The following is a 22831-nucleotide window of genomic DNA, read 5'->3' on the forward strand; positions in this document are numbered from 1 at the left end:
GATCACTGGAATAAGTTAAGACATTGTCTAATATGACAGTCACATTTCAAGAGGTGTTTAGTTTGCGAAAGGTTGTTGCCACATAGGATTCAGGTTTCATATTTTAATTCAAATATGTTATAATCTTAGGTGGAAGCATTTCTTTTAAACCTTTAAAAAATTTGCAAGAAACAGTTGAAAACATGTGTATATATGACTGTTGAAGCATGAATGTTTGGTCAGAGAGTATATCTGACCTATTTTATCAAATGTTCACAGAAGGAAATATGATGTGATTTTCCTTCAAATAAAGTTAGCATAAGTTCTTTCTGGCCTGAAGAAATTATCAACCAATATAATGTTTATGTTCTCTTGAATTTATATATGTATAAATCACTGGACACAAATATATCTTAATAGTTATTCTGGTTACCACTTGTTTAAGAAATTTTTGGTTAATGATGCACTTGAGGTATTCATAAATACCCACTTCATCAAAGTCCTACAGTCACAATGATACATCAGTAAGTATGTGTAATAAGCTTACATGCTCCCTTACATATGGGCACAGTTTCGTATACTGTATACTGTTCAAATGCTGTATCATTTGAACAAACATAGGAAACAGAGTGATGGAATGAGTTATGTTTACACTTCCTTGGTCAGTAATGTGTTTACATGATGGCACAAGGTGCAGGAGGAGTTGTTTTTAATACTTCCGTGGAGCCCAGGAATTTGGTGTTGACCAATGAAGACTAACAATTATGATAATGATGCCTAATGACAGAGCCTGGTTTGAATCATGAGAATAGCCACAAGATAAATCATGGCCACAGAACATAGAATTTGGTCACCTTGGTGGTGTGACCTTCCTTAATGTCTGGTTCTTTTTTCATTACTCACCTCAAGGGCTGTAAGTTTGTCACGATGCAATACGTATGTCGATAGTAAGGTCAGCATACGTTACAGGAATACTTGAGACTTGCCTTGCTAGGAGACATAATCATCAAAGGAAATTTATGGTAGCCCAGCCAAAACTAACTGAGTTGATTAGAGTTAATGCTAAAGTGGCTTTGTATGTCTTTTAGATACAAGGGGAAAAAAGGCTGTTAGTTTTATTTATTTTCGTCAAAAGGGTTGACATATGACCATCTAATTTGGAATTTGAGAAACATGGTCAATGGTTTAGGATTTGAACCTATGATCAGTGATTTGAAACTTTTAAAAATGTTCATTGATGTTTGAATAGTATCAGTAATGATGGTTTTGACGCTCTTGTATTGATATCTGTGGCAACCCACTGTGACCAAACACTGCTGTTGTGGAATGTACATCAATGATTTACATGTACAATTACATTATGTTTATGTTTGTTGGGCTTGTGTTTATGCTCATGTGCCAAACTTTCATGTGTGTTGTACTTCAGTTTATGCTCTCGTGTCAAGTGTGACATAACTTGAAAAGGTTAAAGCATGACCAGCACCCAATCATTGTAGACACACTGTACCATCATGCCTAGATAATGATGCCACAACCTTCATTACATCTCTTAAACATGTCCTACAATCATCATTGTTTATCGGATTAATTATGTATGTAATGTGAATACACCTTGCAAATGCTTCCATCTTAGATGTAAGCTGACTTTTCCCATTTCATGTATTCATATTTGATAGCTTTATTTGTAATATGTCTCTCTTGCAAGGAAATATTTTGTCATTTTAGGCATGATTATGTAGGTTCAGGAAAACCCTATTAACTGACAATTAAGTCCAAGCTGTTGCCTCTAGTTTATAAATCTGCCTACAGTCCTGCTGATAGCATAATCACATCGGAGAGAAAATAAAACTGATTATTATCAGGGATAAATATCCGTTTTTATACTAGTTCATAAAAGACGGAAATGAATATGGTCTAATTATGAGCTTTGTTTTGTTGAAACTCCAGACGTCTGAGGCAGGATAAAAGATAAAAGTGTTGATTGAAGATAATAAAAATCAGAAAAGTGGGATGTTGTTTTTGTCTAGACAAAAGAGAAGTAAAAGACATTGCTCAAAAGAACGTAAGGGTCAGATGAATTTTCAGTGGTGTTTGGAATCTGAAGTATCAGTTTCTTTGATGTTTGTAGCTGAAATTCAACAAGTGGAAAATGGTCATATTGCAGTGTGGCCAGAGATGCTATTTCAGTAATGTTTGGGAGGATGTACTTCAGAAGGCAGGAAATATGTCCAAGATTGAGAATCAATGAAAATATTTAGCAGTCATCTGACTTAGGAACTGTTTTTATCAGCACTGTCTCTACTTGTTTGACAGTCCATATCAACAAGCATTGATTATTCCTGGACAGGGAGAGTTGTATTGTGTTCATATGCTACCGATATTTTGTTGTGAGGACCCTAACACTATTGGTGAAACAAAATGAAGTGGAATTTTCTCCCGCATACACCAGCCCTCCAATTTTATGACCATCCATTATGTGTGTCCAGTTTTGTTGTGCTGTTGTTGTAGTTACCAGAAGTTTTCTAAATATTCTTAATGCATTATGTTAGATTGTTGTTTAGAACAAAGCATATATTTGTGATGTACTTGATTTTAGAATTCAAAATCTATACTTTATTTCATGGTAATGGGGATATTGTTTTATTCACAGAGAAATATATGTGTCAGTGTACGATTTGTCTTAACTTAATTTCTGTCATGCTACTTAAAAATTTAACGAGATGAAACAGCTTCTTGTATATCAGCAGGTCTAGTTCATGACATTGATTTTCAGATGAATTTTCAAAGGCAGCATTTAAGAGACTGATTATTGGTCCTAACTCGTAAGAACATAAGACTGATACTGTGAGACTTGCACTAATGGTTCATGGCTGTGTAAACATGATTAATAACCCTGATGAACAATTGTGTTATGTATAGCCTTGACAGCAGCCAACCAATAAACAGTAACAGTTCATGCACACCCTTCAACACAGGTTGTAGTCATCTTGGTCCTTATACGAGAAGTTCATGTTTGCACCTTGACAGTATTCCAGGAGTGGCCTGAAAGGTAACTGAACCTATTTCAAACCACCTAGTGGTGCAACAATCTGAAACTTGCTTTATTGTTATACCAGTAGGCAGTTCACATTATAACCAACTGATCTTTGTGTGTAGATCTTATCTGAAGCTTATGGACCTACAGTGGATAGTTCCATATCCTTTCAAATTATACTTCAGTGTATTTATAATTGTAGTTTTTTAAATGTAAGGTAATGGTGAGGTTCTGCAGATACTTGATACCAAACATTAGCGCCATTGGTAATGGACCAGCATAGTCTTTATGATCGTGTGTTGTCTGTGGTTGTTTTTTCCTTCTGATGTTGCACAGCTACTTTTTTCATGGTATTTGTAAAATTGTGTCCTTACAGCTGGTCATTAGACCTCTAAATGTCACACCCACAGAAATGAAGCCTGTGCTTTCTGTGATTCTTAGTTTGAAATGAAGTATTTGAGGTTCAGGGTTATCATGGCCTCAAGAACGACAATTCATTTCAAACAAACCTGTTGACCTACATCACAAAGCTTTCATTGCTTGATAACAGGGTACTTCAATAAAAAAATAAATGGATTGACAATGTGTGCAGATAAAGTTTGTTTGATGAAATGATGGAAGTTCATTTCCATATTCTGGATCAGTTGCAAGACAATATCCTTGATCCAGCTATAAGACTGGTCTTTTGTAAACCTTTGAGGCAAGACTTTTTTTATGGCTCTCATTTTAAATCACCTTGTTGTGAAGTTTATTGTTGGCTCTATCACATGGAACCAACTGTATAATGACACTTTGACATAACTTCTTTATTTCATCAGAACCAAAATTTCAAAGATTTAATATTTGTTAGTAAATAATGACTGTGGAGCCCTTCATTTGGCATGTTTACCATCTATAAAATCAATATACATAAAGCTTTATTGAAACCATGCACTACTGTGATTACAAACATACACCTGCTTACATAATGAATAGATAACTTTCTGATTTAAAAGCTGTCCTTTCATCATATTTGTTCATGTAAAACGACAATAAATTATTGATCGCAAATGCACCTACCACGTTGATTGAAAGTGAACTATTATTCCCGATGAAGTTTTGATTATAAAATGGAAGACAGAGTAATTATGAGATCAATTTTGATTCCAATGAAGCACTGACTGACTTTAGAATTGTTGGAGGAGTATATTATCTCTGGCAGCTCCAGGCAAAACACTCCATTTAAACAGGGCTTGATCTGTCATCACCTGATATGAAATGGAAATTTACCTGCCAATGCAGATTGATATCTGTAATCAACAACATCGTCATTTATTTCGTTTTACACCCTATATTATAATTTCAATCTGGTTGTAAAATCAGCCATGTTGAAAACAGGAATCATTATGGTTCTGACTTCTCATTGGATGCTGGTAGTGGATGGAAAATTCACAAATATTTATCTCTTGGGAGAAATTGTTTGTTCGTTATGGCATGTATACAGATATAATCTTTGATTGTTGAAATACAAAAAACACAATTTTCACTTCCTGAAAATAGAAACTGTAGCAAATCAAATTTAAGATCTTCTTTGTGGGAGTTATCAATTGCAGTCTGTAACATCAAAGGTATTTGAATTGGCAAAGTTGCCGTCATTCCTTTTAGATGCCGGTCAAGTGGATTACGTTCAATCGCGATAAATGAAATAATTGAAAGAAACAACACTGATGTGATCGTAATCATAGTGTATTTTCGAAGCCATGCAGTATAAAATGAAGATTATGAAATTTTCATGAATTGAAGTGTTAGAAATGCAATAACTTATATGATTCCACAGGCTCAAGACGTTTGTGTTTATTTCGTATTGAGAGTTTTCTAGCGCATTCTCAATTAATGCCCTTTTATGTTGCAGGATGTAATCGCTTTCAAATTGAACCCATGGATATTATCTTATTTTGATGTTTAGTCTAATGGAAAGATGAAGGAATTTAAATGCTTTAGATGTTGAAATATTGGGTGTGAAATTCGATTGAAATGAATTTGCTATTCAGAGCTTTTCCTAGCTAAACTGTGGCCTCCCTTAAAATGGTTTGATAAATTTGAAAATTATCTGACAGACATCAGTGAAATTGATTAATTATAATGATGTATAACATAAACTGATTTTAGCAGTAGGGAAGAAAATGGCATGCTGGAAAATGAGCTGTGAGAGAGTGTTTTTATGTCCCATGTGTTATGAATAGTTTTTCAGTGCAAGGAAGTTGAACATTTTGAAATAATTGAGGAATAAACTGTCTGTGACCCAGACAGCTAGTTTGGTAGTCGATATAATTGCAGAAAGTTCATCCATGCAATAAATAAAAATGTAAATTACAGTGCGAACACACCAGCAGACAAAGCTTTCTGAGACTGATTAACCAAAACACAGGCTATAAATGAAGAGCTGAGGTATTTCAATACATTAATCTTCAAGAATTTATCTGCGCTCTTAAAATCTTACTGGTGTGCATTGTTCTCATATGTGAAATATTGGAACTGATTTGTGCAGTCTTGGCATCTGAGTATTTATTCAAGAGATGTAGCTGTCTGGGGTATGTGACCTGAATTTTTATCAAGTTTAATGGAATGATTATAATTTATCTTATTTGATGAACTGGCCATCACATCTAAAGGATGAAAATCCTGTTTAAGCTGAAGATGGGTATTGATTATTATACTGATCAGTAACTTTACAGTTACTTGGAGGCTTTCTTCCAGAAATTTGCACCTACTAAATGTTGGGAGATATTACCAAGGGGTTGAGACAATTGCGTGTATATATGATAATCTATGGATGAGGAATTTGAATCACGAAACTTGTTGTGGAAATATTGCTTGACATCAAATGAATACATCGTGATTGTGTTGACCATGTCTGTATACCATCATCTTTGGAGACCCATGAAGATCCAGGTTAGAATAGGTCTTCAGCAAACCATGCTTGCCATGCAATGTGTCATGAACAGATCCCTGGTGAAAGTAATAGTGTGTTGTAATGTGTTTTCTTTTGAGATTCTGATGTAGCTGGCTACCTGGGGATAAGACAGATGACTGCTTGAAGATAAGTATATATTGTCATGTATTACAGATGGAGTGGAAGAGGCAACAAGTCAGCAGGCAGCGGACTCCACCTCCCAGACTGGGGTGGAGCAGGAGGACAAGTAAGTGATGTAGTAGAGGCCAAGCAGTTTGTTGTCTTCGGAGTCAGCCTTGTTCCATATACATTGAGGATGTTTGTAGGTTAGCCTGTAAACCGATGGTTGATAGCTTGAACCAGCATAGGTTACATATAAAGTCTTACCATCCAGTCCATGTCAGACTTATGTCAAGCGTTGGGTATTGGTCTGAAACTTTTCAATTGTCATGGTAGTAAGATTGGTGATAGACTAGGGTTACACACCAGGGAATGAGGCCCAGGACATTATATGTGGCACATTTTATCAGTTATTGTCCTAAACTAAATCTGCTTAATCAAGTGAACCACATGGTAAATCTCCACACAACTTACAGTATTTCATACCAAATGAAATACTGAAGCACAAGTAGATCAAAGACTAGTTTAAAAATAGTTAAATTCAGATTGCCTTGATAATGTTTAGAAACATTATGACATACAGGACTTAAATAGGTGACCTATGGAAGTGGTTGAATACATGAGAAATATTCCATCTGATTAGGTCATGTTAGTCTGCATTATCCTAATAAGGGTGCACTTATCTCAAGCATGTGATGCAGGGGACCTTTTCCTCCCAGTGTCATCAGGGACAAATACAGTGAAGATACTTAAGCCAGCTTAAGTTTAAACTACATGCTCCTTTAAAATCCTGAACATTGTTTGCTACATGTCACATGTCAACAGTGTTTGAAACAGCCTACATTCATGCATACATTATTTAGATTAAAATATAAAATGACAGATCATATTACATACTTTCATTACATGCTTTGTGAAGCATGTTATCATGAAATGTAATTAATAGAAGTAGACACACTAAGTGACCTTCATAGTTGAAAACATAGTATTGTTACTTACTTCATTCCAGTCAGATTAAAAAATGTCATTGCAGCCAGAGCTTCCATAATGAAATTGTCATTTTCAAAATGAAGATGTGTCATGGATTATAATGATCTTCATCAATTATGATGAATTGGTTATTTTTAATATTTTTAGTATTTACCTGTTTTTCTAGTTTGATATTTGTACCATATATATATCATTTCAAATCATTCAAATTTAAAGTATGCTGTAGAGTTGAGCTGCATTTGAGTAGTTTTGAAAATCTTTTGTGTTCTTTTAGCCAAGAGAAGACTGAGATGTTGAATGCGGACATGATCCTTATAGATGAAGAGCAGGTGAGGTCGTTGTTAACTGTAACAGATCATGAGTTATGGTGGTGTGTGGTCCTGTGCATAGAGCTCAGGTCTCAGCTCAGTTATAGTTAAGTGATGTCGAACATGAAACACGAACAGTCCGTGGATGGACTGGTTGTTTGACTCCTGAGAGTCACAAGGACTACAGTCCTACCCCACACCAATGCACATGTGTCACATGTGGTCTCACCTTAGGCAAGTTAGTTTGTTTAAAATTGCCTCTGTCACCCAGCAGAAAGTGGGTAACGGATGGGACACGTCATCTGACTAATTACCTTTTAGGGCCTTACCGGCAACTTGGGTTATTGGGGGTAATCACGCGTTAGCACTTTTAGCATGAATGAGTGTGTAGAAAAGGCGAGGTAAAAATGGCCATTATTATTATTTATCATTTAAGTGACATTCTGATTCCAATCATCTGTTTGTTTCTAGACGGATATTGAAGAAGATTCAGAAGGTGAATGGAGAACACCTCCCCAAGATGAAGGCAGTGATCAGGAGATGGAAGAAGTTGTAGAAGAAAAGGATGAAGAGGATATAGGGGAGGGAGAGGGATCAGTTGAAGGCGAAGGTAACAGTGAAGATCAGGAAGAAGATGATAAGGAAGTGGAGGAAGAGGTTGATGTAGAATCAGTCAAGGACAAGGCTAGCAGTCTGAAGAGCTCAGATCCTGAAGATGTGAAAAATCTAGAGGAAGAGCTGACTGAGTCTGTGAAGCCTAAGATAGAGGCATCAGAGGCTGGTGACATAATCACCCCAGTGCTGACCAAGAACCAGATGGAGCTCCTGGAACTGGAGATGAGAGCACGGGCCATCAAGGCCATGCTGAAGAAACACCAAAGCAAGACTACTCTCTGACCATCTTTAGATGAACACAAAGTCTGTTATGTGCTTTTGTGTTTCAAGAACTGTCCATCTATTTAACAAGTTCTGTCTAACAAAACTGCCATGACATACTATGGATAGACATACTTAGTGTCACTGCCATTTCATCCTAATGGAAGAGTGAGGATGGAAGATGAAGCGTGTCTGATGGACCCATCACTCTTTGTCATATTTTGTGAATAAAGTGATTGTGTGCCAAAATGTCATGTTTCTTCTCAACATTGTTATGTGATGACTGTCTGGGTTGTGGCATTAATTAGACTGGGGATGTGATCAAGACATATGCTTCTGCTTCTGACTAGTAGCAAATAATATGCCTTACAAATATACCTTGTGATATTTACAGTATGAATTGACTAGACTTTTGGATTCCTGTCAGGTATATTGCTGTGTAATTTTTATCAAATGGATGTGTTTCTAAAGGAGTGAGGCAACTAAAGAGTTGGTGGTGTATGTGCAAGAGTAGAACTTGAAATTGCCTGATGCAGTACTGGATGTGACAGTATATATCTGTATACTAGTTTAAGACTGATTTGCACAATACATAGTTTGACCATGCAAGGTTCCTAAGGAAACAAATGGGTAGTTTTGTTTTTGTTGTCTTGTTTCTTCTCATCCTCACAGAAAGTTGTCCTAAATGCTAGAATTCTGATTGTTCTCCCCACATTGTCCTTGTTCCTTACTTTTTTTCAACAAGTGAAATGTTTCATGCATATGCCTGTCCTGAATCAAGCCAAATCATGTTGAGAATCACTTCTTTCTGATGGTGTAGATGATATGCATTTTGCTGTGTCATGAAACCAAAGGGTGAAAAACATCCTCCGTTCACTCAATCAGTTATTAAATCGCTCAGTCATGTCATTATGATCATAATGTGTCTTAGAGTTTTGTGTTTCCATTGTGACAAAACAACATCTAAAATGCCTAATTGATGGCTTTATTACAATACATGAAAGTTGTATGTTTCTTTGTCCTCACATTTTTCAATACTGCCTTCAGCATTTTTAGAACATGAAAATGTAACTATGGGTTAAACTGTTTGATGTCCGTAGGGTGTGTTTTTATCATCCATTGAAGTTAAGAAAAGTGTTTGCAATCGTCTATGTTTATCTTACACACCGAGTGACCTACATTCCAGTAAAGACTTTGTGATGTTTTGGTGGCTATACAGAGCCAGTAAGTGTTTTTACATGACAAAAAATGCACATCTTGTGCACATAGGGGTTGGTATACAAGTTTGTTTACATTCTGAGGTAATTTTCTGAAAAAGAAGATAAAGTTTATCTTCAGTAAGTCTTAATTCATATGGAATGACGTATGATCGTGCTGTAAATATGCATGTATGTTTCATCATTTTTTATGAATATTCACTAGTTGCTGAAGCAAAGTGTATGTTTTTTAAACAACTGATTGATACTGTTTCAGACAATAATGTTTTACCTTTGGCACTAGAGACGAATATTGTATGAGAAACACTTTTTGAGCATGTACATTGGGTATTACAGTCCTCCTCTAATGTGACCCTGTCGGGCTACTTTTGAAATGTACATGATATTAACATATGAAGAAGCTGATCTCCATCATTAAATGATACCAGTTTATTCACCATTCTGACAATGATAGGTTGAAATTTATTGTTGTCTATATATCATCTTTGTTTAACTTACCCCATGGGATACAGTTTATATTTTATATGCATTAAAACTGTGAAAATGTGTTTAAAAGTCAAAAGTGACTTTTGAATAATTCTCTTATGTAGATTTTATGAATAAAAAGATCATATATTTATATGTGTATTTTATATTTCATACAAGCCTATATTTCAGAAAGAAATTACAACTATGTATAATGTTTAAAAAGAATGTTACAGATCTTGACACATGTATGAAGCAGGACTGGCACTGATAGACATGCAAACAGCGACAAACATGATTGATATGTAATTTAAACAATTCAAAGTACATCTCATGTATAAATATACAAGAGTGTATGCTGATGTATGTATTCTAAGGCAGAATCAGCTGTGTCCCAGCTATACCCCACCAGCCTGTAGTGTTATGTATTGCCATAGCCTGATGCCTCTGTACAGAGACACTTACAGTTGAGGCAAGGACCTGTCATATGCACATTCTCAAATAGGAAATGGAAAAGACTTTCATGATGTGGAAATAAGATTACAATGGCAGTCTAATGTATACTTCACATCAAAAATTTAGAGTCACTAGTGTAAATATACCCACTTACATCAGCCAACTGTTCTAATCTAATTTTTACAAAATATTCCATAGTGTTTAAAGGTACTGTTTAGATGTGTTGTTCAACAAATTTGTATCATTGAGTTCAATAAATGATCAAAATCAGTGAAAATTGATGAATTCTTCACAAAACTTTACACAAAAATGCAGCTATTCACGTGGACTATATTTTTACATGCTTTTCAGCAATTTGATGCATGATCCTCTTGCACATCATCAGCATAAGGTTTGCAGTTGGTTCCCCCAGGTTAGTGGAGTAATCAGGCTTCCATGGAAACTTATATATACATATATACACATATATATTATATGTATAAACATAACATATAGTGAATGTGTTCAGTATATGTTTTCATGTACCTTTTGATGAAAACATGAACGCAATTTCTTAGATGGTCATTTCTCTGTTTGTGTTCAAGATATATATGGACAGTATTGCTCAACCTTGATATTCAGTTGCTGGCTTGAAGAGCATGGAACAAATTTCCAATCGTGTCACATATGGAGAAGTAATTATAAGCCAAGTGAAATGCAGGATCCTGAAAACAACATGCAATTCATGCTAGGGACCAGTTCTGCCCCTGAGTCCTAACTTGTGAATAACAGATAACAGATTTTAGAAGGAAAATAGCAACATAAGTGATTAATTAACTTTTACAAAAGGAAGTAATTATATCCCTATCATGAAAAAAACCCATTAGAATCTGTTGTTTCAAGTCTTGATTCGGGTGATTCTCCAACCTGATCCATGTTATTTTGATGTATATTTTCTTCCTAATTGTACACTGTATACCCAAAGCTGCCTCAGCTTTACTTCACAGCTTTGCTAAAATTCACATTCAGAATGGGCTGTAAATTCCCATTTGAGAGTGTATTGCAACAAGAATTATTACATGTCATCATATATAACACCTTCCTAATGGTATACATGTAGTGTATGGTTAAATTATACCAGCAACTTCTACCTCTAAAACATGGTGTGAGTTCAATCTTAATGTTTTAAACATTCAAAAGTCCAGACAGTGTTATTACGTTAGCCTGACATCATAGTCACCCAAAGTCCTGCTTCTGTTCATATAAATCACAAGTTCTGTTTGGGCATGGAGACACGTGTAATGGAAAAGTTATTTGTAAATGATGATAGTGAGCTCAGCTGTTGCAGTTCACTTATCGTGTTCGAAACACTTCCAAACATGCCCGATAGCCAGTGACATTTTAATACCTATTGTTGAAAATCAATACAATAGATACAATCTTGCCAGGGTAATGGGGAACTACAGGTATACATCTGGAAATCGCTTTGTCACGTTGGATGGTAAAATTGATGGAAGATGATCAGTGCTGTGGGAATTCTTATCAGTATTTTTTAGCAGTTTCATGAAATTCCATACATTTCTGTGTTACACTTAGTTTGAATAGTGTTAGAAGTTTATTTATCTTTAATCTATGAAATTCACAGCACCAGTTTGTCAGTATAATCATACATATGGATATAGCCTAAAGGAGGGAGTTTCAGTACATTGAAAACATAATGGGAGGAATTCTGTATGGAGAACTTATGAAAGGGTAAATCAAGTTTGGAGTTACAGTGAATTTATTTCTTGCTTCACTCAGTTTATAACCTAAGATTCCCAGCTGACTCCCCAGTTGGTTACCATCCTCCATCATTTACAACATCAGGCACCATTTCTATCACCAGTCACCCATTTACAACTTCTGACATTTTTAAACCTCAGTCAGACATTTGTTGCCTCATTAGCTCATTTAAACTGTCAGTTGCCAGTTTTCTACTGTTGTTTCCCAGTTAGAGCAGTAATCTGTCATTTGTAACCATTTTGTCACTATTTTCAATATCCATCACATCAGTCATGCGTAACCTCCATCAAACATTTTTTGTCCCCATTGACTGATTTACTGTCTTGGTTACAACCACAACCTATATTTAGATTATTTACAACCACAGTCACATAGTGACAACCTCCCTTTTGTCACAACCTTAGCTCCTAGTTTACAATCACAGCTAACGACTTCTGCATCAGTTTATCTACCTCAGCCTCACAAACAGGGGGAAGTGCCTCAGCTTCCAGCCTTACTTAGATTCATTCAAATTGCCTGGACGTGTCAATTCTCCAGACACAAGAGAGAAATGGCTTCTTTTTTCCAAATTAGGCTGTAGAAAATCACCGTTTACCACGTCATCTATGACAGATTTGGGGAGCTGTTGGGAAATGAAATATATGAAAACGAGAATCACATTTTTTTTTACAATAAAAACTACATCATTATTAATTCAAATAATATTTTTATCTATCAAAAGTTTATCGTTAATTTGAACCTTTGCTAAGGATAGAAAACATGTCAGTGTAGTAGTTATTTCATCCACTTGCCTCGCGAGGGGACCAATCAAGGGGAGGCAACTGCAACATGTAAATGATCACACATGATATGGTTTACAGTACATATTTTTGTTTAACAACTGGTTTTCATTTTCCCATTTACAACAATGCCTATTAGTGACCAGTGAATCATTGCCATGACATTTAATCTTTTCAGAAACCTACATGACTGCTTCAGTTACGAATTCTATGAAATGGGAGGATGGTGTAGCCTGGCGGTTAAATAGTTCAATTGTCATGTGAAGACCCGGGTTTGATTCCCCACATGGGTACAATGTGTGAAGCCTGTGTGTGTCCACTACCATTGCTCAAATCTAGCTAAAAGTGGTGTTAAAACCATACTCAGTTACTCTTAAGAAACATTGTTTCCTAGCTTCCAATACTGGCCATAACATAATTAATGCAGGACTCTGCAGTAGTCCAGCTATCCTAGCACCCTGTCAGTAATGAGACAGATTGGACTAGACAGACCAGTGCATGATATTGTGAGCACCAAACACCATCAGGGAAGGAAACAACAAAGCCACTGAGTATGCCAGTGTATCCAATCAGTTTGGCTGCCTCTTTTGACAAGCATTGCTTGGCCAGAAGCAGTACTAACCCAGATTCATAAGGTATGCATGTAGAAATTGAGAGTGAGTAAGGTTTTATGCTGCTTTTAGCAATATCATGGCAGTAGACACCAGAATCTGTACCCATATTTGGCATTGCACAAAAGCTACACCAATGTGGACTGTCACAATGTATGCTCATGCAATCCACCTGTAGTTTGTCTGATCCACATTTGAGATTTTACTGTGATATAGCTTAGTTATTGCCAAACAAACATTCATGATCCACTTGTGTAATATCCTTGCATTGATGTGGTCAAATTAACTGAGTATGGCTTAACGCCACTTTTAGCAATATTCCAGCAATATCCTAGTGGAGGACATCAGGAATGGGCTTAACACGTTGTATCCATGTGGGGAATTGAATCGGGGTCTTCAGCGTGATGAGTGGATGCTTTATCCACTAGACTACCCAACCGCCCCTAATATGGCTCGAGGTTACTTTATACGTACTTGTGGCAGTACAGTGTGTCATGTAGGATACAGTTACTGTGATAGAAATGGGTTTTTTGTCACTCCTACGTGTGTTTATTTTGGAAGCAAAGCAAAACTGCTGTGAAAAATATTTCACTCAAATTCGTGGTTTTTGTTATCGGAACATTTGGGCTTGTTTCACAGGAAACAGAATCTTGACCTTTAAATATAACCAGTGTTACGAATACATGTATGCAGTAGACCCTTTAATTAGAATATATCAAATTATCTTATACTGAAATTCAGTCACTTAAATATTTGCAGGAGACAACGAGTGGGACGTCAGAGCAGCAGACTGAGTGGCAACTGATCAAAGGGAAGCAACTCACGTTCAGTTATTTATCTTGACATGATAATGGTGAAGAGCTCCCGTCCATGGCATGCCGAACGATGGCTTCAAGTGCTGATGTTTCAAGATGTAACAAATTTGACAAAAACAAGGCTATAACTGGCATGCGTCATCCAGACATTCAATGACACCCCAAACAACGTAAAAATGTTTACATAATTCACAAAAGAAAATACTGCTGTCTTTTACGTGTAAAATAGTATTAAATCGATTCCACAAAACTAATTTGCCTACATTTCAAAGAGATACTGTGTTCAAAGTGTTATGTTTGATGGCTGTTTAATACAGGAACATCAAGCAGGACTGGTTATTTCAAACTTTAATAAATATGGATGTTGTCATAAAATGTGAAATTTACACGCAATTTTCCGCTTAAAACTATTTTCTACAGTTTAGATAAAGAATACACTAAGCGTCGTGGGATTTATGTACAGATTGCGCAGATTTTATGGCACCATATTGTAGATACATTCACGTCTGAATTCTAATAAACCAAGTTTACACACGTAAATGAACTAGACTGAACATGAAAGCAGTAATGTTTTTTTCGACTGGACGAGATATTACTTGTCATTAAATTCTCTCAATTTTCATTATGAAAATTTTAGAATCCTTTTTTCCATTGAGGACCCGACTTAAAGCATCTAAATGATGGTAGAAAAGAGAATCTAAATAAAATATGATGAAGGCATTTTTCTAGTAAACATTACCTTTTATCAGATTAATAATTTAAGATTCGCTATTTTGAATTTTATTGCTCATTATTTGGTAAATTGGAATAGCATTATTGGCCATCTTTCTTCCAAATTAATAATGGACCTAGATTCATTGATTTATCGTCATCATAAATGTCACAACTCTATGAGACCACGTGCACTTTCGTATTTTATTTGAAATTAATGTTATATTTGTGACAATTTGTTTACCGTGCATTCCCCAGTAATGCTTGCATATTGACGTATATAGGCCCTACGAGCTTGGCCGGGAAAATTAATGGTCAGAAAACGGGGGTCGCCAATACTAATAGCTTCTTGATTTTTCCATCATACTTTGTGAGATGAAATTGAGTGGAAATCTTCCAAGGCCCAATCACTCGTCAGGGAAAATGTGGCTTGAAAGTTGATGATTGTTTTGAAACGGCTAATAGCTATGCAAGAACAACCGAGGAGAGGAAATGCAAGCCGCTCTACTTGGCCCGGCCGACTCATCTCCGGTGCAATAAATATTATGTCCGAACAAATCACTGTAAACATTGAAAATGAATGACCCCTTCGCTGGCGAGCTTTCCGCGACTGTATCAGACCATCGAGCCTTTTGAATGTAGGACAAAGCGCATCTGTAGCTGACGGGGCACTTCTGTGCCACACATTTAAGAAAGAGCACATAAGGAGAGCGGTATATCCTGCCTATGTACAAAACTGAGTCCTTTTAAGGCACGGTTCTTTTTAAGCTCTTTTAAGAGGTTTATTTCTTTGAAAAAAACCAGCGTGAAAATTTGTCGTTTAAGGAATGGTTTGTAGAGATTTCAATAGCACGGAAGGAGAAAACGCCGATAGAGGCAGCTTGATATCTATTGCAATTTTTACGAGGTGACATTGAAAGCATTTTGAGGTATTTTTATTGAGTCATTTTTGCTCCTTTGATGGGTGTTATCATTAAATTATTCAGGAGAACTGATGCTACACCTCGGGTATAGGGAGTTTCCATGTTAATAACATGATGGCTTTATATAGGGAAACAGACTTGCACAAGTCTCCGTGTCACTGCTTAATAGTTTAAATGATCATATATTTGGGAAAAAACAAACGTGTCAATAACATATCAGGGTCGTCCACTATCCAGACTTGCGTCTAAGCATAGCTCTCTAATAACTGTACATACCTGACGGAAGCACTCGGTACAACCTTTGACAAGGGCAAATAGGGGCACTTTGTTGAACCAGTCGGAATACAGTTTAAGAAATACAGTTCTTTCTACCGCCATGTATAGTGTAAGGACGCAAGCGTCCGAGTGCTTGAACGATATAATAGTTCAGGGCGAACGTGTGCTTTATGACACTATACATGGTGGTAGAACGAACTGTATTTCTTTTCTAAGATGCCGTATTTAATAATTTCTAAGCCTAATTTCGATTAATCAGTGACACCCAAGTTAACCTAAATGACATATTGGAAATTTATTACCTACGAGGGCGGAAATTTACTTTTTTTCATACGATGCCCTAGGGCAAAATATCACTTTGTCATAGCGACGTGACGTCACGAACAATGCTATTGACGTCACGTTTCTTTCTTCGCTCTTGCTCGGGAAATGCCACATCTAGGAATTTGTGTCATGGGAAATCGTATAATATCCTCTACATCTGTAACGTTTACTACAGACAGCCACATGTAACTGTAACGTGCACTACAGACAACCGTGATACAGGATATTTATACAGCGCACATATCCACGCACTAGTGCATGCTCAAGGCGCTGGTATTTTCCCCTTCGATTACTAGATGTCAATCTCAACAACACATCGTATTATCTCGACGCCCTGGGGAGTATACAACTCTTGCATCCACTACGCGCACCGAGCTATTGTGGCGTTCTCATCCTAACGAGGTACCAAATAACAGCTGGGTGGACTGGGACACATAGTCACAGCACTTTGTCCAAGGTCGCTGCACGTTGCTGTCCCCGCAACTATGTGTCTGCACGTATTCATGTGTCCACCATCTGGTCATCTAACAATGGATTCGTGGGTTCTTTTATGTGAACAGGGTAGTGTACTGCACACTAGGGATTGTGACAACACTGAAAGAGTCTGCACAGATAGTCGACTCCAAGGTTTTTACACCCGGTCACTGGTGGGCTAGATCCCGACACCACAGCCTTACTGGATCACTACCCTGGCTTCCACCGCGCCCCTTATAAATACCTGTAGCATGTACTAAAGACAACAGTGATATAGCTGTAACGTGTACTACAGACATCCGTCATGCAGCTGTAATGTGTACTACAGACAACTGTAATAGAGCTGTAACACTTACTACACACATCCGTGATATAGCTGTAACGTGATATTACTGTAACGTGTACTACAGACATCCGTCATGCAGCTGTAATGTGTACTACAGACAACTGTAATAGAGCTGTAACACTTACTACACACATCCGTGATATAGCTGTAACGTGATATTACTGTAACGTGTACTACAGACATCCGTCATGCAGCTGTAATGTGTACTACAGACAACTGTAATAGAGCTGTAACACTTACTACACACATCCGTGATATAGCTGTAACGTGATATTACTGTAACGTATACTACAGACATCCGTCATGCAGCTGTAATGTGTACTACAGACAACTGTAATAGAGCTGTAACACTTACTACACACATCCGTGATATAGCTGTAACGTGATATTACTGTAACGTGTACTGCAGACATCTGTGATATAGCTGTAATGTGTACTTCAGACATCTGTGATACAGCTGTAACGTGTACTACAGACAACCGTGATATAACTGTAACGTGTACGACATATATCCGTGATATAGTTGTAACGTGTACTACAGACATCCGTGATATAGCTGTAACGTGATATTACTGTAACGTGTACTACAGACATCTGTGATATAGCTGTAATGTGTACTTCAGACATCTGTGATACAGCTGTAATGTGTACTACAGACATCTGTGATATAGCTCTAACGTGTACCACAGATATCCGTGATATAGCTGTAATGTGTACTACAGACATCCGTGAAATAGCTGTAACGTGATATTACTGTAACGTGTACTACAGACATCTGTGATATAGCTGTAATGTGTACTTCAGACATCTGTGATACAGCTGTAATGTGTACTACAGACATCTGTGATATAGCTCTAACGTGTACCACAGATATCCGTGATATAGCTGTAATGTGTACTACAGACATCCGTGATATAGCTGTAACGTGATATTACTGTAACGTATACTACAGACATCCGTCATGCAGCTGTAATGTGTACTTCAGACATCTGTGATACAGCTGTAATGTGTACTACAGACATCTGTGATATAGCTCTAACGTGTACCATAGATATCCGTAATATAGCTGTAATGTGTACTACAGACATCTGTGATACAGCTGTAATGTGTACTACATATATCTGTGATATAGCTGTAATGTGTACTACAGACATCCGTGATATAGCTGTAACGTGTACGACATATATCCGTGATATAGTTGTAACGTGTACTACAGACATCCGTGATATAGCTGTAACATGTACTACAGACAACCGTGATATAACTGTAACGTGTACGACATGTATCCGTGATATAGTTGTAACGTGTACTACAGACATCCGTGATATAGCTGTAACGTGTACGACATATATCCGTGATATAGTTGTAACGTGTACTACAGACATCCATGATATAACTGTAACGTGTACGACATATATCCGTGATATAGGTGTAACGTATACTACAGACATCTGTGATATAACTGTAACGTATACGACAGGCACCCGTAATATAGCTGTAACATGTACTACAAACATCCGTGATATAGCTGTAACGTGAACTACAGACGTCTGTAATATAGCTGTAACGTGATATAACTGTAACGTGTACTACAGACATATGTGATATAGCTCTAACGTGTACGACATATATCCGTGATATAGCTGTAACGTGTACGACATATATCCGTGATATAGTTGTAACGTGTACTACAGACATCCATGATACAGCTGTAACGTGTTCTAAAGACATTCGTGATATAGCTGTAACGTGTACGACATATATCCGTGATATAGTTGTAACGTGTACTACAGACATCCATGATACAGCTGTAACGTGTTCTAAAGACATTCGTGATATAGCTGTAACGTGTACGACATATATCCGTGATATAGTTGTAATGTGTACTACAGACATCCATGATATAGCTGTAACGTGTACTACAAACGTCCGTGATATAACTGTAACGTGAACTACAGACATCCGTGATATAACTGTAACGTGTACTACAGATATCCCGGATATTGCTGTATTGTTGCTGAAAGTAGGTTATATCCTTTCAACATTCGACAACCAACAATCTCTCTCGATTTGTTGAATTCAAACACGTGTGTGGAATGTTGAACTCCGAGATCAGTGGGGAATTGGTGCTGTATTTATCCACATTAGGTATGCAACTTTATGCCACAAGCATTTACGCAAACACGATGCTAAAAGGTATTACTTCGGGGACTGAAATATAAATCTGAGCTAACTGCACCATGTGGCATGTAGCCAGTACTTCATTCTCACCGTACAACATTGGCTTTCTGACTTGTATATAGCTTGGGAACACATTCTGATTTTGTGAACAGCACGTGCCTGTATTTTCAGGTTTTGCTTTTTTAAAGGTCCAAAAGTGTCTGTCAGTCTTGACAAGCCAACTCAGTTAACAAAACTGTAAATAAATTCCGCTTGGGTTCATTTATGACATGACGTAGTTTTTCTTCTACTGGTTGAAAGCAAAAATGCATCAAAATCATTCGCAGCATGACGAATGAAGTGCCATGCACAGTGCCTCCTCAGAGTAGCACCACCGCGAGCTCGTTCTTCACTGTTTCCCTTCTGAGAGCACAGGGAATGTGTCACCTACCCACACAACCAGCCACCCATCCATTCTTGTCACCAACCCACACAACCAGCTACCCATCCATTCGTGTCACATATCAACTTTTGGCACACACTTGCTCTGGGAGTGTCTTACGAATCATCTGCAACGAATGGTTTATTTGGAATGTGTTGTTTCCAAACGCCATCAATGATCTTGTCCCTTCATTGATGACATTCCTTGTGGGATGTTTTACCGTGAACCCCAGTGTGGCTCTGAAATATTATATCAAGTTAGAATCTTCTGACCGCAGTTTGTCTGGACACCTATCGTTGCTGAGGATAGGGAAAGACGATAGAAGCATGAAAAATGGTTCTAAATTTCTAAATTACCGAATCTATTATAATCGCACTATGTATGCGTAAGGTTTGAGTTAGCGAGCTCTTTGTTTAGGAGTTGTGTGTGGTTCTTCTAAAGGCCAGCGATCCCAATCTTGATTTAATACGTTTGTCCCTTAATTACCTGCCTCCACAAGATCATTAAGTTGGTTTATTGATGTACCTGGATGTTATCTTTTCTCAACAGTCTCCAGCATTGCCCGGACAGAGCTTGGGGGTTACAGTGTGGAAGATATTTAACTAACACCAGTAGATCACGGTGGCAATATATGCTCCACTTCGCTACAGTCTTCTCTTCGCGGCCCGACAAGGCAGTCTAAGATTAAGACGGGATTCAGTTTCCGTGAAGCTGTTTTACAGATTATTGTGGCTCAAAGTTAGAAATTTTCTTTAAACTGATAGGTTGCACTTTATTACGTGAACATTACTATTAAGTAAGTTTATACAGACTTGTTGAGTGTGTAAGCGACCGACTTTTGCTTACAACACATATTATATGAGACTGTAACGGCCTGAGTGGTGTCTCGAGGTTCGGATAGCTAAGAGGATAAAGTGTTCGCTTCACACGACAAACAGATCCAACATGGGTGCATGCTTACATGCATCAGGAACATACTAGGCGAGGAAACCATATCACGGACATGCTATTTTTTCTTCATTCATAATCGGGGTCTGCTTCCAGTGACAATGCCGGCTCCGGGTCTGCTTCCAATGACAATGCCACAATGCATAATCTGCTGTAGTGTAACCTCTTGTACACACTAGAATATTGCTTAGTGCGGCGTGAAACAACAGACATGTTTGGGTATGGCAGACCACAGGTGCCAACTAGTGGTAGAGGAGTACACCGCATAGTTCCTTGTTTGTCTGTGAATAATGTGAATATCTGAGTAGATATTGTTTTACGCCGCAATGTGTCAGCTATTCACGTAGGCCTCTATTCCAGTCAACGTCATAGAAACAGCGGGCAGACAGATCGCGTAATGGCCGACGTCAGTATAACCGATGGCATCCAGGCCCCAGTGTGCCCACCTAATCAGTCCGTTATATCACAAGCAATAGGTACTGGAAACATCGTCTACTGGAAACCTCCTCGGAATAAGGCAATTCGTTTGCTTGGCACAGATTCACCGGCTATTGTTAGTTTGAGTAGGTGCATTTACCATGAGAGATATTTATAGTTTATATAAAATACATTTTCCCTGTTCTGTAAATAATGAACTAAAACCATAGTTACAGAAAGTATTTCCACCTATACAAATGGTGTGTTTCCCCACAGGGCAGAACCAGGGACGTATGTGTTCACCGTTTAGTATAATGCACTAGGTCTACAGTACATCTAGGGGAGATAACTAACACTGGATGAACCACTTTAAAAATGCAAGACATAGCTTCCAAGCATTCCTTGTTTTCTTTTCTTCCAGTGAGAAGTAGTACAATGAAAGATTATGAAAGCAATGATCGACCAGAATTGTACTCTCAACAAAAGCAAACGCAAGGTAAGGCAAGGCAAGGCAAGGCCTGTATGCCAAGAACGCACCCCTGTAAGAATGGTTTCAGTGTATTGCCATCCAGGGTTCAACATGCTGTGCTAGAGTATAGTATTCTCGATCGGTCTGTGATCGTGGGCCCTGCATTGAATGGATGTAAATTTTAAACATCTCGGGTTTCCTTAGCGCTAACGTATCTTCTATCAAGACATTCCTTGGGTCGAGCGTTATTTTCAGGGTAAGGGTGATAATGTTTTGATAATCTGTTCTCAGAAACTGACACTCCAAAAACATTATTCACACGTTCTTCGCATTGCTGGAATCGAACCCGTTCTTCCGAATGACGAGGGAAAACTTCAAGCACAAGGCTAGCTAGCCCCGGCCAGGCCTGAATGTGACATGTCGATGTAGATGTGATGAGCAAGGATTATGGTCCTACAATTACTCGTATGGTCTGTGTTGCTCCAGACAACCACGCACCCTATGCCTCTGCTTGATATATAGCGAACATATAACTTCTGTCGCAGAACGAAAGGTCAGGCGATGCTTTATTTCCATAAATATTGCGCAATTTAAACGATCAAAGAGATTGTGATTAATTACCGAGAGTGCGTCACATTTTATTGGATTGTGGTTTAGTAGTGAGCTCTGTGACAAGCCAATTATTTTTCTGCCTCAGCTGGTGAATACAGGTGCCTGTCGATCACTCATTGCGATAGAACTGCACACAAAGAAATAACATTTTTTCCCGAACCGTTAAATCAGTAGTAAATGTCGGAACTGAAATAACGCAACGCCATGAAACCACACACCTTTTCTCTGCCAAGTTTGAGCGGTCAGAAACGAATAGCCTAAACTCAAACAGTATATGTCTTTAATATAAATGAAGTTGACAAGTTAACATGTTATGCATGGCGGGAATCAATACACATTAGTCCTATACTGAGGTTATATTTGCAAACATCGTTTATGGCTTTAGA

General features: G+C 37.6%; 1 protein-coding gene across 3 annotated transcripts in view; it reads left to right on the forward strand.

Annotated features, from left to right (window-relative positions):
* The window catches only part of LOC137290481 (caspase activity and apoptosis inhibitor 1-like), a 205405-nt gene extending 195330 nt beyond the window's left edge, over positions 1 to 10075 (forward strand). For all 3 annotated transcript variants that reach the window (XM_067821450.1, XM_067821448.1, XM_067821449.1), the window contains 3 exons: positions 6120 to 6192; positions 7330 to 7384; positions 7835 to 10075. In XM_067821450.1, coding sequence (XP_067677551.1) covers positions 6120 to 6192; positions 7330 to 7384; positions 7835 to 8260 — 554 coding nt within the window. In that variant the 3' untranslated portion in view covers positions 8261 to 10075. The remainder of the gene's footprint in view (positions 1 to 6119; positions 6193 to 7329; positions 7385 to 7834) is intronic.
* The last annotated feature ends 12756 nt before the right edge of the window (positions 10076 to 22831 follow it).

This window comes from Haliotis asinina, chromosome 7 (assembly GCF_037392515.1).
Source record: "Haliotis asinina isolate JCU_RB_2024 chromosome 7, JCU_Hal_asi_v2, whole genome shotgun sequence".
NCBI lineage: Eukaryota > Metazoa > Mollusca > Gastropoda > Lepetellida > Haliotidae > Haliotis > Haliotis asinina.